Raw genomic sequence first — 13,208 nt, forward strand, 5'->3', positions numbered from 1 at the left:
TCTCCTTCTTATTCTGACTTCTTCAACAACGTCATTATGTCCTTTATCTTCTATTGACGTAAGCACGCCCCACACACACATACACACACACTCTCTATCTCAAAGGGACTTTCACTGAGTCCGTAACACCTCCCACCTAAAAAAAAAATTTTCCCAAGAAAATTTTAACCGCGCATACAGTTAGTAATGTTAATAATTATCATGCTACACAACTACAGACTATCAGATTAGTACAGATACATGTTTCCCATTTAACATCGAGAAAGACAATCAGCAATCACATTATCTTTGCCTTTAATGTGAGTTATCATGAGATCAAACTCTTGCAAAATTAAACTCCAATTTAACAGCCTTCTGTTCTTGTTTTTGACTCAGCTCAGAAACACCAATGGGTTATGATCTGTATATACAGTCAATGGTTTCTGAGCGGTGCAAACATATACACTGAAATGTTGCAAGGCTAAAACAAGCGACAGTAATTCTTTCTCTATGGTGGAATAATTCTTTTGATGCTCATTAAATTTCTTTGAAAAGTAAGCTACAGGATGGTCAATATCATCAAGGTCACCCTTCTGCAACAACACAGCTCCTGCAGCTTCATCACTGGCATCTACTGCTAATGAAAATGGCTTTTCAAAGTCAGGTGTTTTGAGCACAGGATGGTAGCATAAAATGGCTTTCAGCTTCTCAAATGTTTCTTGACAAGAATCTGTCCAAACAAACTTTACTCCCTTCTTCAGAAGATTAGTTAGGGGAAGAGTAATATCAGCAAAATTTTTACAAAATTTTCGATAATATCCAACCATTCCCAAAAATCTTCTAACAGTCCTCCTACCTGTGGGAATAGGGAACTCAGATATTGCTTGAACTTTTGCCTGAACAGGAGCTTGCTTGCCTTGACCTACAACATAACCAAGATACATCACAGTGGCATGGCCAAATTCACTTTTAGCCAAGTTAACTGTAAGGTTAGCCTTGGAAAGTCTTTCAAACAACCTTTCTAACGCAGAGATGTGATCTTCCCAAGTATCATTCCCAGTCACTAAGTCATCAATGTAGGCATCTGTATGTTTTAACCCATGAATCACTGAATTAATCATTCGTTGAAATGTTGCCGGAGCATTTTTCATTCCAAATGGCAAAACATTGTATTCATACAATCCAGAAGGGGTTACAAAGGCTGAAATCTCCTTTCCTCTATCTGTTAATGGAACACACCAGTACCCTTTTAATAGGTCAATCTTTGTAAGAAATTTTGCCTTTCCCACTCTGTCTATGCAATCATCCACCCTAGGAATAGGGTAAGCATCTGACTTCGTTACAGCATTCACTTTCCTGTAATCTGTGCAAAATCTAACAGTTCCATCAGGTTTAGGTACAATAACACAGGGTGAACTCCAATTTGAAGTAGAATGTCTAATAATATCATTTTCCAACATGTATTTTATTTCCTGATCAACAAGTTTACTTTTTTCCACATTCATTCGATATGGGTGTTGTTTGATTGGTTTTGCATCCCCAACATCAACATCATGGGTAATTATCGATGTTCTGTTTGGAACATCTGGGAACAGATTTTTAAATTTTAAAATTAATTCTCTCATCTGTTGTTTTTGTGAAACTTGTAAATGGTCCAACTTCGTTTCAAGGTTCTCCAGGATATTTTGGTTTTTTAGTTTCGATGGAACAATATTTGGTCTAAATTGGCCTTCCTCAACATCAACATCAGGCATTCTAGAAACAACCTTTACATCATCCACCAAGGCCACAACTGAATCCCTCTCATAATAAGGTTTTAGCATGTTTACATGACAGAGTTGTGTTTTCTTGCGTCTATCTGGTGTTTTGATTATATATGTTAGATCAGTCACTCGAGATTCAATAACATAGGGTCCAGAAAAACGAGATTGCAAGGGATTATTTTGGCTAGGGAAAAATACCAACACCTTTTGCCCCACTGCGAATGTCCTAGGCCGAGCACGTTTATCAAAATATGTCTTCATTCTTATCTGGCTGGTTTTCAAATTCTCTCTCGCTAGCTGGCAGACTCTCTCCAACCGAGTTTCAAATTTTTGGACATAGTCCAACAGACTCAAGTGAACTTCCTCATTAACCCATTGCTCTCTTAACAACTCCAAAGGTCCTCTCACCCTATGTCCAAATACAAGCTCAAACGGACTAAATCCTATTGACTCCTGAATTGATTCTCTAACGGCAAACAAAAGTAAATGGATACCTTCGTCCCAATCCTTTGTGTTTTCAAAGCAATAAGTCTTCAGCATATTTTTGAGAGTAGAATGAAATCTCTCCAGAGCTCCTTGAGATTCTGGGTGATATGCAGATGATACAATCTGCTTTGCTCCCAGCTCATAGACTATTTGTTGAAAAATTTTTGACATAAAATTACTACCTTGATCAGATTGGATTTCTTTTGGCAAACCAAACAAGGTAAAAAATTTTAAAAGAGCCTTTGACACCATCTTGGCCTTAATATTTCTAAGGGGTATTGCCTCTGGAAATCTAGAAGTGGCACACATGATGGTTAACAAATACTGATTTCCAGTCTTAGACTTTGGTAATGGACCAACACAGTCCACAATCACCTTCGAAAAGGGCTCCCCAAAAGCAGGAATTGGCTTCAAAGGAGCCACAGGGGGTTTTTGATTTGGTTTACCTACCATCTAACATGTGTGGCAGGTTCGACAAAACATCACCACATCTTTTCTCAAACCAGGCCAATAGAATTGTTTCAAGATCTTCCCTACAGTTTTATTCACAGCAAAATGACCACCCAAAGGCATACTATGGGCCAGGTTTAAAATTTCATCCCTATAAACTTTTGGAACAACAACCTGATGAATAACTTCCCATTCCTCAGTAACAGGAACATGAGGAGGTCTCCATTTCCTCATTAACACTCCATTTTTGACATAGTATCCAGTTGGCACTTTTTCAATCTCCTCACATGAGAGAGCTTTTTCTTTCAATTCTGTCAACTCAGGGTCCTTTGTCTGTTCCACCATAAAATCCTTCCTCGACAAAGACAAATCTTTAAATTCAGGCTCACTATAAGGATGTTGATCCTCCAGTGAAGACAGAAAAGTCTCAGATAAAGCATCATAATTTTCTTCCTGATTAGGACTGTCACAAGGAACCACATCAGACTGCACCGGACTGTCTGTCTTGGCTAATTCTTTAGCTCTAGCTCGAGTCACTGCACATGATGGGTAAACATCTGGATCATTCTCAGACTCATCAATCCTTGGTTTGGTTGTTAACCGTACCACAGGAACAATTTCTCCATCTGCAAGGTCATTTCCCAATAACAAAGAAACTCCTTCCACTGGCAAACTAGGTCTTATCCCTATCTCGACTGGTCCTTCTACGAACTTTGACTTTAAAATCACCCTGTGAAAAGGGACAGACATGGTGTCACCTGTAACGCCTCGTACTAGATTTACTTCACCAGTGTCACTTTCTTCTCCAAAATTTAAAACACTGTCCAGCAAGAGAGATTGACTAGCCCCAGTATCTCTAAGAATTTTCACTGGCACCTGGGGTGACTCATCATTCAGTGAAACAAAACCCTCTGATACATACGAACGGAATTCTTTTCTCACCTCCTCCAACTTTTCCGCTTTTACCTCTTGCAAGGACTGATCTTTAACAGCATCTCCTAAACCTTTTTGATTTTTAATTGCCTGAAAGCAAGCATTGGGCACAGCTTCCTTCTTTTTCTTCAAAAGGGCACAATTAGATATCACATGGCCAGGCTTCCTACAGTAATAACAAGTACGCTCAACAGGTTTCTCCAGCCCTGGCTTCTTTTCATCTTTTCCTTTTTGATTACCTCCCAATTTAATCTCCGGTTTACCTGGATTGTCCTTGTAACTCTTTTGAAAGGTTTTAGGTTGTCCCCATTTGGATTTATGGGTTAAAGCATAATCATCTGCCAACCTAGCAGTTTCTTGTAAAGTTTCCACTGCCTTTTCATTTAAATATCTTGTTAATTCAGCTGGAACACATCTTTTAAAGTCCTCCACCAGTATCAATTCTTTCAATTTATCAAAATCCCCATCTACATTTTTAGCCATGTACCATCGTTCAAAACATATTCTCTTTCCATTGGCAAATTCCATATAAGTCTGATCTGCAGATTTCCTCAAATCTCTGAATTTTTGTCTATAAGCCTCAGGGACCAATTCATAGGCCTTCAAAATAGTTTGTTTTACCTTGGTATAATCAGCTGCATCCTCAGCAGACAAAGCAGAATAAGCTTTTTGTGCTTTACCTTTAATCACACTCTGTACCATAAGAGTCCATCCTTTCCTTGGCCAGTTTGAACTCACAGCAACCTTTTCAAAATGTTGGAAATACTGATCAACCTGATCTTCCTCAAACGGAGGGACTAATCGAACTTCCCTGCTGGCTGAAAAACCATCTTCAGAATCAGATTCCAAACTCCTGCGCTTCATTTGTAACTCATGCTGCCTCTGTTTCTCCTTTTCCTCACTATCCAGCTCCATCCTCTTCAATTCCATCTGCTTCATTGCTAGATCAGCCTCTATCTTCATCTGAGTTATCTTTTGTTCGGCCTCTAATTTCTTTTGTTTTCGTTCAGCCTCTATCTTTAACTGGGTTTGTTCTCATTCGGCCTCTATCTTTAACTGGGTCTGTTCTCGTTCAGCCTCTAATTTCTTTTGCTCTCGTTCAGCTTCTAATTTATTTTGCTCTCGTTCAGCCTCTATCTTTGCCAGCTGCACCTGTGCCTCAGAAATTGCTATTTCACTGCCAGGAAACTGTTTTAACACTTCCTTCTCAAACACCTTCTTTTCCACATAATGGCCAGCTATCAGTCTCTGAATATCTGCCTTTCTCATAGACTGCTTTACTTCTGTAAGGTTTAGCCTTGTAGCAATCTTTATCAAATCATCCTTTTTCGCCACCTCCAATCCCTTTTGGGTTGGTGACTCCAAAAATGCCTTAATATCCATTGCTGCTGGTTACCACACACACAAGCCAATTAAAAAGAATTTATCAGACCTCCCTCAAAAATCTTTGGATTGAATCCCGAACAAATCTCGTCAATCTGGGGAACGATCCCAGAAGACACTCGTTAACCTTTGGGTTGGATCCCGGACGAATCTCGTTAACCTTGGGAACTATCCCGGACAAGCCCCCAATTTTGTCACAAACCAGCAACAAAAGAAACACACTGAGCATGATTCAGTGTTAAAAACTATTTTATTAATCACTACTTATGATAATACGTAAAATAAAAGTAAAAATGTTAGTATGTTAGAATTCAAAAATGTTAAACCTTGAACGTTAACCCCAAAACTAAACTCGTCGTGTGTGTGTGTGACAAAGTCCAAAACTCCCAGTTCCAGAATGGTTCTTAAAGTTCAGTTCCGCAAGCCATAAGGTGAAACATGAGCAAGGGCTTCTTCAACAACCACCGTTGTCTGAAGATAAGATGTAGATGTAGAAAAACATAGAGAGAGTACATACAAAATCCAAATGTTCCACGATGGAACCCAAACGACACTTCAGTGTTTACTCAGTAGTGACTTCCTCACCCCGAAAAGCATCCGAACCGTGGTCGTCCACACACAAATACCTGTTTCCTTCTACAGGTCAGCAACAAAGTGAACTCCACCGGATTACTTCCAACTTCCATACATGGATTTCAGTGGCAAACACAGTTATTGTTTCTCATCCATCGATAGAGAAAACAAGCAGGCTGGTGTCTCTCTCCCTTCTCTCTCTCTCTCCTTCTTATTCTGACTTCTTCAACAACGTCATTACGTCCTTTATCTTCTATTGACGTAAGCACGCCCCACACACACATACACACACACTCTCTATCTCAAAGGGACTTTCACTGAGTCCGTAACACACTTCACATCCTCTCAATCACTTTGATAACTCTCAGTTCCTCAGCCCTGACTGCCTCACTTTCACCATGGACGTCCAGTCCCTGTACACTTCCATCCCCCATCAGGAAGGCCCCAAGGCTCTCTGCTTCTTTCCTGACAACAGACTCCTCCAGCGTCATCCTCCTCTATCTGGCAGAACTGGTACTCACCCTCAAAAAATTCTCGTTTGGTTCTTCCCACTTTCTCCAGATCAAAGGTGTAGCCATGGGTACTTGCATGTGCCCAGCTATGCCTGTCTTTTCATCGGCTACATGGAACAGTCCATGTTCCAAGCCTACATCAGTAACACTCCCCAACTCTTTCTCCGCTACATTGATGGCTGCATTGGTGCTGCTTCCTGCACCCATGCTGAGCTTGTCAATTTCATCAACTTAGCCTCCAACTTCCATCCTGCCCTCAAATTCACTTGGTCCATCTCCGACACCTCTCTCCCCTTTCTTGATCTTTCTGTCTCCATCTCCGGAGACAGATTATCTACTGACAGCTTTTACAAACCCACTGATTTCCACAGAGTCCTGATGAAGGGTCTCGGCCCAAAACTGTTCATTTCCCTCCAGAGATGCTGCCTGACCTACTGAGTTTCTCCAGCATTTTGTGTTCGTTGCTCAAGAAAGGCAGAGTTTGGGAACATTGGATGATGAGAGGTATTGTAAATTCAGTCAAAAAGAAAAAGAAAGCATTTGTAAGGTTTAGGAAGCTGAAATTAAACAGGGCCCTTAAAGAATATAAAGAGGGAAATAACTCAAACAGGGAATCAGGAGGGCCAAAAAGGGGCATGAAATGTCCTTGGTGAGCAGGATTAAGGAAAATCCTAATGCATTTTATACATACATTAAAACCAAGAAGATAACGAAGGAGAGGGTAAGACCACTTAAGGACGAATGAGGGAATTTATGCCTGGAGCCAGAGGAAGTGGGTGAGGTACTGAATGAGTATGTTGCATCGATATTCACCAAGGAGAAAGTCATGGAGAAGAGTGAGAACAGTGTGGGTTTGCTAATATTCTAGATATTGATATTGAGAAGGAGAAGATGTTGGGTCTCTTGAAGAGCATTAAGGTGGAACATTAAGAGCCTGATGGGATCTATCCCAGGTTATTGACAGAGGCAAGAGAGGAGATTACTGGGGCCTAACAGAGATCTTTTTATCTTCTTTAACCACAGGCGAGGTCCCAGAGGATTGGAGAGGAGCCAATGTTGTTCCTTTGTTTAAGAAGTGCAGGAGGGATAATCCAGCAAATTATAGACCAGTGAGCCTTACATCAGTGGTAGAGAAGCTATTGGAGGATTTGTAGGGATAGGATTTACTCGCATTTAGAAAAGCATGGGTTTATTAGGGATAGTCAGCATGGCTTTGTGCAGAGGAAGTCATGTCTTATGAACTTGACTGAGTATTTCTGAGGAGGTGACAAAGATGATTGATGAGGGTGGGGCATTGGATATTGTCTACATGGATGTTAGTAAGGCATTCAATAAGGTCTCTCATGGTAGGCTGATCCAGAAGATTAAGACACATGGGATCCACAGTAATTTGGTAGATTGGATTGGTGATGGAGGGATGTTTCTCTGACAGGAGGTTTATGACCAGTGGTGTTCCACAGAGATCAGTGCTGAGATCTCCGTTGTTTGTATTTGGACAAAAATGTAGATGGGCTGATCAGTAAGTGTGCAGACAACACAAAAATTTGTGGACTTGTGGCTAGTGAAGAAGGTTATCAAAGGATACAGCAGGATATAGATAAGTTGGAGATAAGGGCGGAAAAATGGCAGATGGAATTTAATCCGGACAAGTGTTAGGTATTGCACTTTGGGAGGTCAAATGTAAGGGGAAAGTATACAGAAAGTGGTTAGACCCTTAGCAGCACTGATATGCAGAGGGGTCTTGGGGTGCAGGTCCATAGCTCCCTGAAAGTAGTAACACAAGTAGATAGGGTGGTAAAGAAGGTGCATGGCATGCTTACCTTCATCCATCCGGCTGCTGAGCATGAAAGTCAGGAAGTCTTGTTGCAGCTGTATATAAAAAATTGGTTAGGCCGCATCGCGAGTATTGCATTCAATTCTAGACACCGCATTACAGGAAGGATGTGGAGGCTTTGGAGAGGCTGCAGAAGAGGTTCAGCAGGATGTTGCCTGAATTAGAGAGTATTAGCTAGAAGGAGAGGTTGAACAAACTTGGGGTATTTTCTCTGGAGTGTCGGAGGCTGAGGGGCCACCTGATAGAAGTATATAAAATGAGAGGCATAGATAGGGTAAATAGAGTCTTTTTCCTAGGGTGTAAATGTCAAATACAGGAGGACATAGCTTTAAGATGAGAGGGGGCAAAGGTTAAAGGAGATATGCAAGGAAAATTTTTAACACAGAGAGTGGTAGGTGCCTGGAATGCTCTGCCAGGGGGTGTGGTGGAAGCCGATAGGATAGGGATATTAAGAGGCATTAGACAAACGCATGAACAGGCAGGGAATGGAGGGATATGGATCATGTGCAGGCAGGTGGGATTAGTTTTAATTTGGCATTGTGGTTAGCACAGACATTGTGGGCCAAAGAGCCTGTTACTGTGCTGTACTGTGCTATGTTCTATGTGCATGTTGATGATCTTGCATCAGAACTATTCTATATGTTAACTCTGTTTTTTTTCTCATTTTCTGGTTTTATTTGACAATCACTTAACCAATGCTGCATTGTAAAATTGTATGGATATTGAGTGATTTTGGGTCAGGATCAGCTGGGTTGCTTTCTTTAGAAACACCTCACTAGGTTCAAGGATGTAGAATTGTCACCTGGCTTAGGGACTGAATAGCTATCCTTGACGTATATCTGCCATGAATTACTGCCTTCAAGAAAAGTGTGGACCAATGAAAGAAAAATAAAAATGAGATACTGAAGGAAAAAGGTTAAAATATTTGAAAGTTGGAAGCAGAGGATAGTGAAATTATGGGATTCTTTGCCACGTACAGCTGTGGAGGCCCGATCATTGGAGGCATTTAAGGGGGAGATAGATAGGTATCTAATTAGTCAAGGTATCAAGGGATATGGGGATAAGGCCAGAAATTGGGGCTAGGTAGGAATAGTATTAGTTTAGCTCATGGAGCAGACTCGATGGGCTGAATGGCCTACTTCTGCTCCTTTGTCTTGTGATCTTGTGATCAATGCATGGTTATGGGTTGGGTTGGGGGGGGAGCAGGAAATTTAGAAAGAAAACAAAAGCTGGACATGTTTTTCATAGAATTATGGCACCACACAGACTATTCAACAGGAATTGTGCTGGTGTATTTGCTTCACATTAGCCCTCTTCCACACTGTTTACTCCATTGAACACTATTGGTAAATCGTAATTTTCATGTCTCCCACATGTACATATCAATCCTTCCTTTAAACATTTTGTTACTTGCTTCAGCTACTATATTATGATAGCAAATGCAACATTCTCATCAGTTCATTAATTGGTCTTCCAAAAAATGGAAACACATCCTCGAAATTTTCATGTCTACTCCACTAAACCCATTCTCAAAGACTTCTGTTAAAGACTTCTCTAGGAAGAAGAGTCTTAGCCGATTACCCTGAAAGTTCAACCTTTTAATTCTGATATCAAAATCTCTATAGTGTTAAACCTTAAGGAGGGGATTCCTTTCTTTATCTCCTCACAAAAATCACCACCATACCCTTACCCGCAATGAAATTAATTTTCCCTTTGGTGCAGTTGAAGATACATGGAGTGTTCCTCAAAATGCTGAATGATATTTGTAGATCTTGTCTATTTTCCCACCAGGTTACAAGAAGTGAATACAGCAGAAAAGCTTATGAATCACTTTGTATGTTTCTTTCTTTGACAGGATTTGAGTTTTTTGAGGTCAGTGCCAAAGAAAACATCAATGTCAAGCAGGTCTTTGAACGTCTAGTAGATATCATATGTGAGAAAATGTCAGAAAGTCTGGAGTCTGATCCATCAATGGGCAGTGGCAGCAAGCACACACGGCTGACAGACAACCCACCATCAATGCAGCAGAATTGCGCCTGCTAGTGACCTCTCATCTTGGTGATCTCTGACCTCTCCTTGTTATTTTTTTCTTTCTGTTTCTCTGTATAGTTGCATGTGCTATGAAGGCAACCAAATGCCAATTCATTCAATGTTATGTGGATAGTAGAACTAATAAATTTTATTTATTCTTTAAGATGTGTTTCAATGTTACGTACTTTTGCACAAAGTGAACATTCAACTGCATTACGAACCTTAGTATATTACTAACTGATGCTGATGTAGATGTTTCTGAAACTGAACCATTTCAGTCCTTCTGAATTGGAAATCAAGATCTTGCAGCTAAATGTTTATGTGCTTGCTGTAACTTGGTTTAGCTAGGGAAGTTGTAAAGAAAGTATTATGAAAGAGTAAATCTGGTAGTACCAATGAATTCAAAGGGAACCTGTCAGAATTAAATGAATAAATTTTGGTGGAGCAGTTGGAATGTTGTCAGAAGAATCCCTTTGGCTAATTTGGCTTCCACAATACGATAAACATAAACTAAAAGGAAGAAATATTACAGTAAAATAAAATTGTTCTGGAAAAGTAAGACCATTATTGGACTTCACAGCTATAATTTCCCTTCTTGTGAATTTTACTTGGATAAAATTCCATAGTTGTAATTTATTAAACTTCTATCTGCATTCGTCTTACCGTGAAAACCAGGAAAGGTTCTCAATCTGTGACATGTGAGGTGTCTCTTCTCTGAAGTAATGGTCTGTGAATCTGCCACTAATATTGCAGGAACCTTGATCCATTTTCCTGTTTTGGACATCATCAAGGGCGTAGGATGGGCTCCCATGGCCAAGAGCCCCTGAATCCCAGCAATGGTGCGGGTTACTGCTGTGATACCAAAAAGACAAGGACCACTATTAAAGGACAGAAGAATGCTAAATAGCAAACCAACTACACTAGCTAAGTCTGGCATCTTCAACAGGAAAGTATTAAGGGCGGTATGGTGGGTGGGTGGTGGTGGTGGGAATGGAGTGTTGGAATGTGTGTCACTCCTCATCCTCTATGCAGGTACTTTGGGGCTGTTAACACTGCATCTCAGAACCCACTTCCTGGCATAAGCACTGGTGCAGTAGTAATATAATTGGTAAGAGGAGTAATAACTCGTGTTTCAGTATCCGGTTTCCCCAACATCCGTCCCTCTATTTCTCAGACCAAGCAAGGAAGGGAAGTCAACAAGGAGTGAGATTGGAATAAGTCTCAGAACAGGTATTTTTCTGAGTTCTCTGCCTCAATCTCACCCATTTTCTGTACTGTAAGATCTTCTACAATATGTTTTGGAAGGCAAATTGTATGTTGGCTATTTGTGTAAGGGGGAACTGGTGTACATTAATAAAGAATTCTTGCTGAGATTGTACAGGACTGTTGTGAGATCACACCCAGAGTATTCTGTGCAGTTTTGGTTCCCATATCTAAAGAAGAATATACTTGCTTTGGAGTCAATGCTGTATGGTTTCATTCGTCTATACTCAGTTCAAGTTAGAAAAATGGGAGGTGACGTACAAGACTCCCAGAGGTACTGGAGTAAATGCTGTGAGGCTGTTTCCAATAGCTTTCGAGTCTGGGGCTAGAGGGAATAAGTAGTGGCTATTTGGGATTGAGATACTTTGAACTTTCTTTATGCTAAAGATTGTAAATTGTTGGACTTCTTTACATTAGAGGGCTGTGGATGTTCAGTTGTTGGGTATACTCAAGGCTGAAATCAATCATTTTTCATTCAGTAAAGGAATCAGAGGATATGGGGATTGGGCAGCAAAATGGATGAGGCACAGGATCAGCGACATACCATGGAATAGTGGAGTAAGCTAAAATGGCTGGGTGGTCTGCTAAGGTTTCTCATATTGTTATGATATCGAACTGCTACTATCTACAAAACCGATAACAAAAATAGTCTGTCTCCACATAAAGTCTCATACATTACAGAATAATCTCAAGATGCTTTCCCATGTTAGAGCTGGAAACTGATTAGGAAAATAGAAAAATAAGATGGGAGATTGATGCGACAGTAATAGAGTAATTTGGACTAAGAGAGTAATTTTCATTTTCAGGTGAAAATTACCTCCACTTTGATTAGTGCTGCTTGAAGAATCTCTTGCTAATAGCATTCAGTTTTCCAGACTAACATTATTTGCATAATTAGTTGCAATTGTAGATGCAAAAATGCAGGTGTATCTACCCCGGAAGGAGAGAAATAATTATGTAAAAATAAGGACAAATTTAAGGGGGAATGTTGCAAAGTAGGAAATGAGAAAAAAATGCATTTATATGGCAATTTTCACAGCCTCTAGATTTCCTATCGTCCTTTCCAGCTGAGGGAGTACTTCTCAAGTATGGTTGCTGTTATAATATAAGAAATATGGATAGCCATTATAATTGAATAGTCCATTGAAGGTGCAGTCCTAATGCAGGGTCTCGACCGGAAACACACCACTTGTAAATATACTCATCGGAATTATACTCTGCAGGCATTCTGCACTACATATTTCTCAAGTAATTGCACTGAATGCTGACATTTGGAAGACAAATTCTTCCATCTTTTTCTGTTTGTTTATGAAAACTGGTAAGGTTTCTCCTAAGACTTTCTGACAAAGGAAAATGTCTGTTTCATATTGGAATGGACTTCTCGTTGTTGGATAGCCCAACTTAAATGTACTTAATTTTCACACATATTTCAGTATAATTTGTTATATTTGAGATGGCCGGATCAGAAGGAGCAATAACTGTGTCCAGTTAGCTACAAGGAGAGGTTGGACAAACTTGGAGTGCATCCTCTGGAGCTTTGGAAGCTGAGGGTTGACCTGATAGAAGTTTATAAGATTATGAGAGGCACAGATAGGGTAGGTAGTCAGAGTCTTTTTTCCAGGGTGGAAATGTCAAATACTGGAGAGCATAGATTTAAGGTGGGAGGTGGAAAGTTTAAAGAAGATTTACAAGATAATTTTTTTTTACACAGAGAGTGGTAGGTGTCTGCAATGTGCTGTCAGGGGAGGTAGTATAAGCAGATATGAAAGTAGTGTTTAAGAGGCATTCAGACAGTCACATGAACGGGCAGGGAATGAAGGCATATAAAACATGTGCAGGCAGATGGGATTAGTTGAAATTTTCATGGTCAGCACAGACATCATGGGCCGAAGGGCCTGATCCCGTGCTGGACTATTCTATGTTCTATGACACAGTTCTGCCAATTTTCTCCTCTACTGGTGTATGGATTCATTGGAATTTTCACTGGAAGTTTGGGCAGAT

The 13,208-nt window shown here is 40.3% G+C and overlaps 1 protein-coding gene across 1 annotated transcript in view; it reads left to right on the top strand.

Moving 5' to 3' along the window:
- Window positions 1–10,041, top strand: part of LOC127568353 (ras-related protein Rab-3C-like) — a 102,475-nt gene extending 92,434 nt beyond the window's left edge. The window contains exon 5 of the mRNA XM_052011998.1: window positions 9,769–10,041. Within this exon, the coding sequence (XP_051867958.1) occupies window positions 9,769–9,956 (188 nt within the window). The 3' untranslated portion in view covers window positions 9,957–10,041. The remainder of the gene's footprint in view (window positions 1–9,768) is intronic.
- The last annotated feature ends 3,167 nt before the right edge of the window (window positions 10,042–13,208 follow it).

Source organism: Pristis pectinata, chromosome 3, assembly GCF_009764475.1.
Source record: "Pristis pectinata isolate sPriPec2 chromosome 3, sPriPec2.1.pri, whole genome shotgun sequence".
Classification (NCBI taxonomy): Eukaryota; Metazoa; Chordata; class Chondrichthyes; order Rhinopristiformes; family Pristidae; genus Pristis; species Pristis pectinata.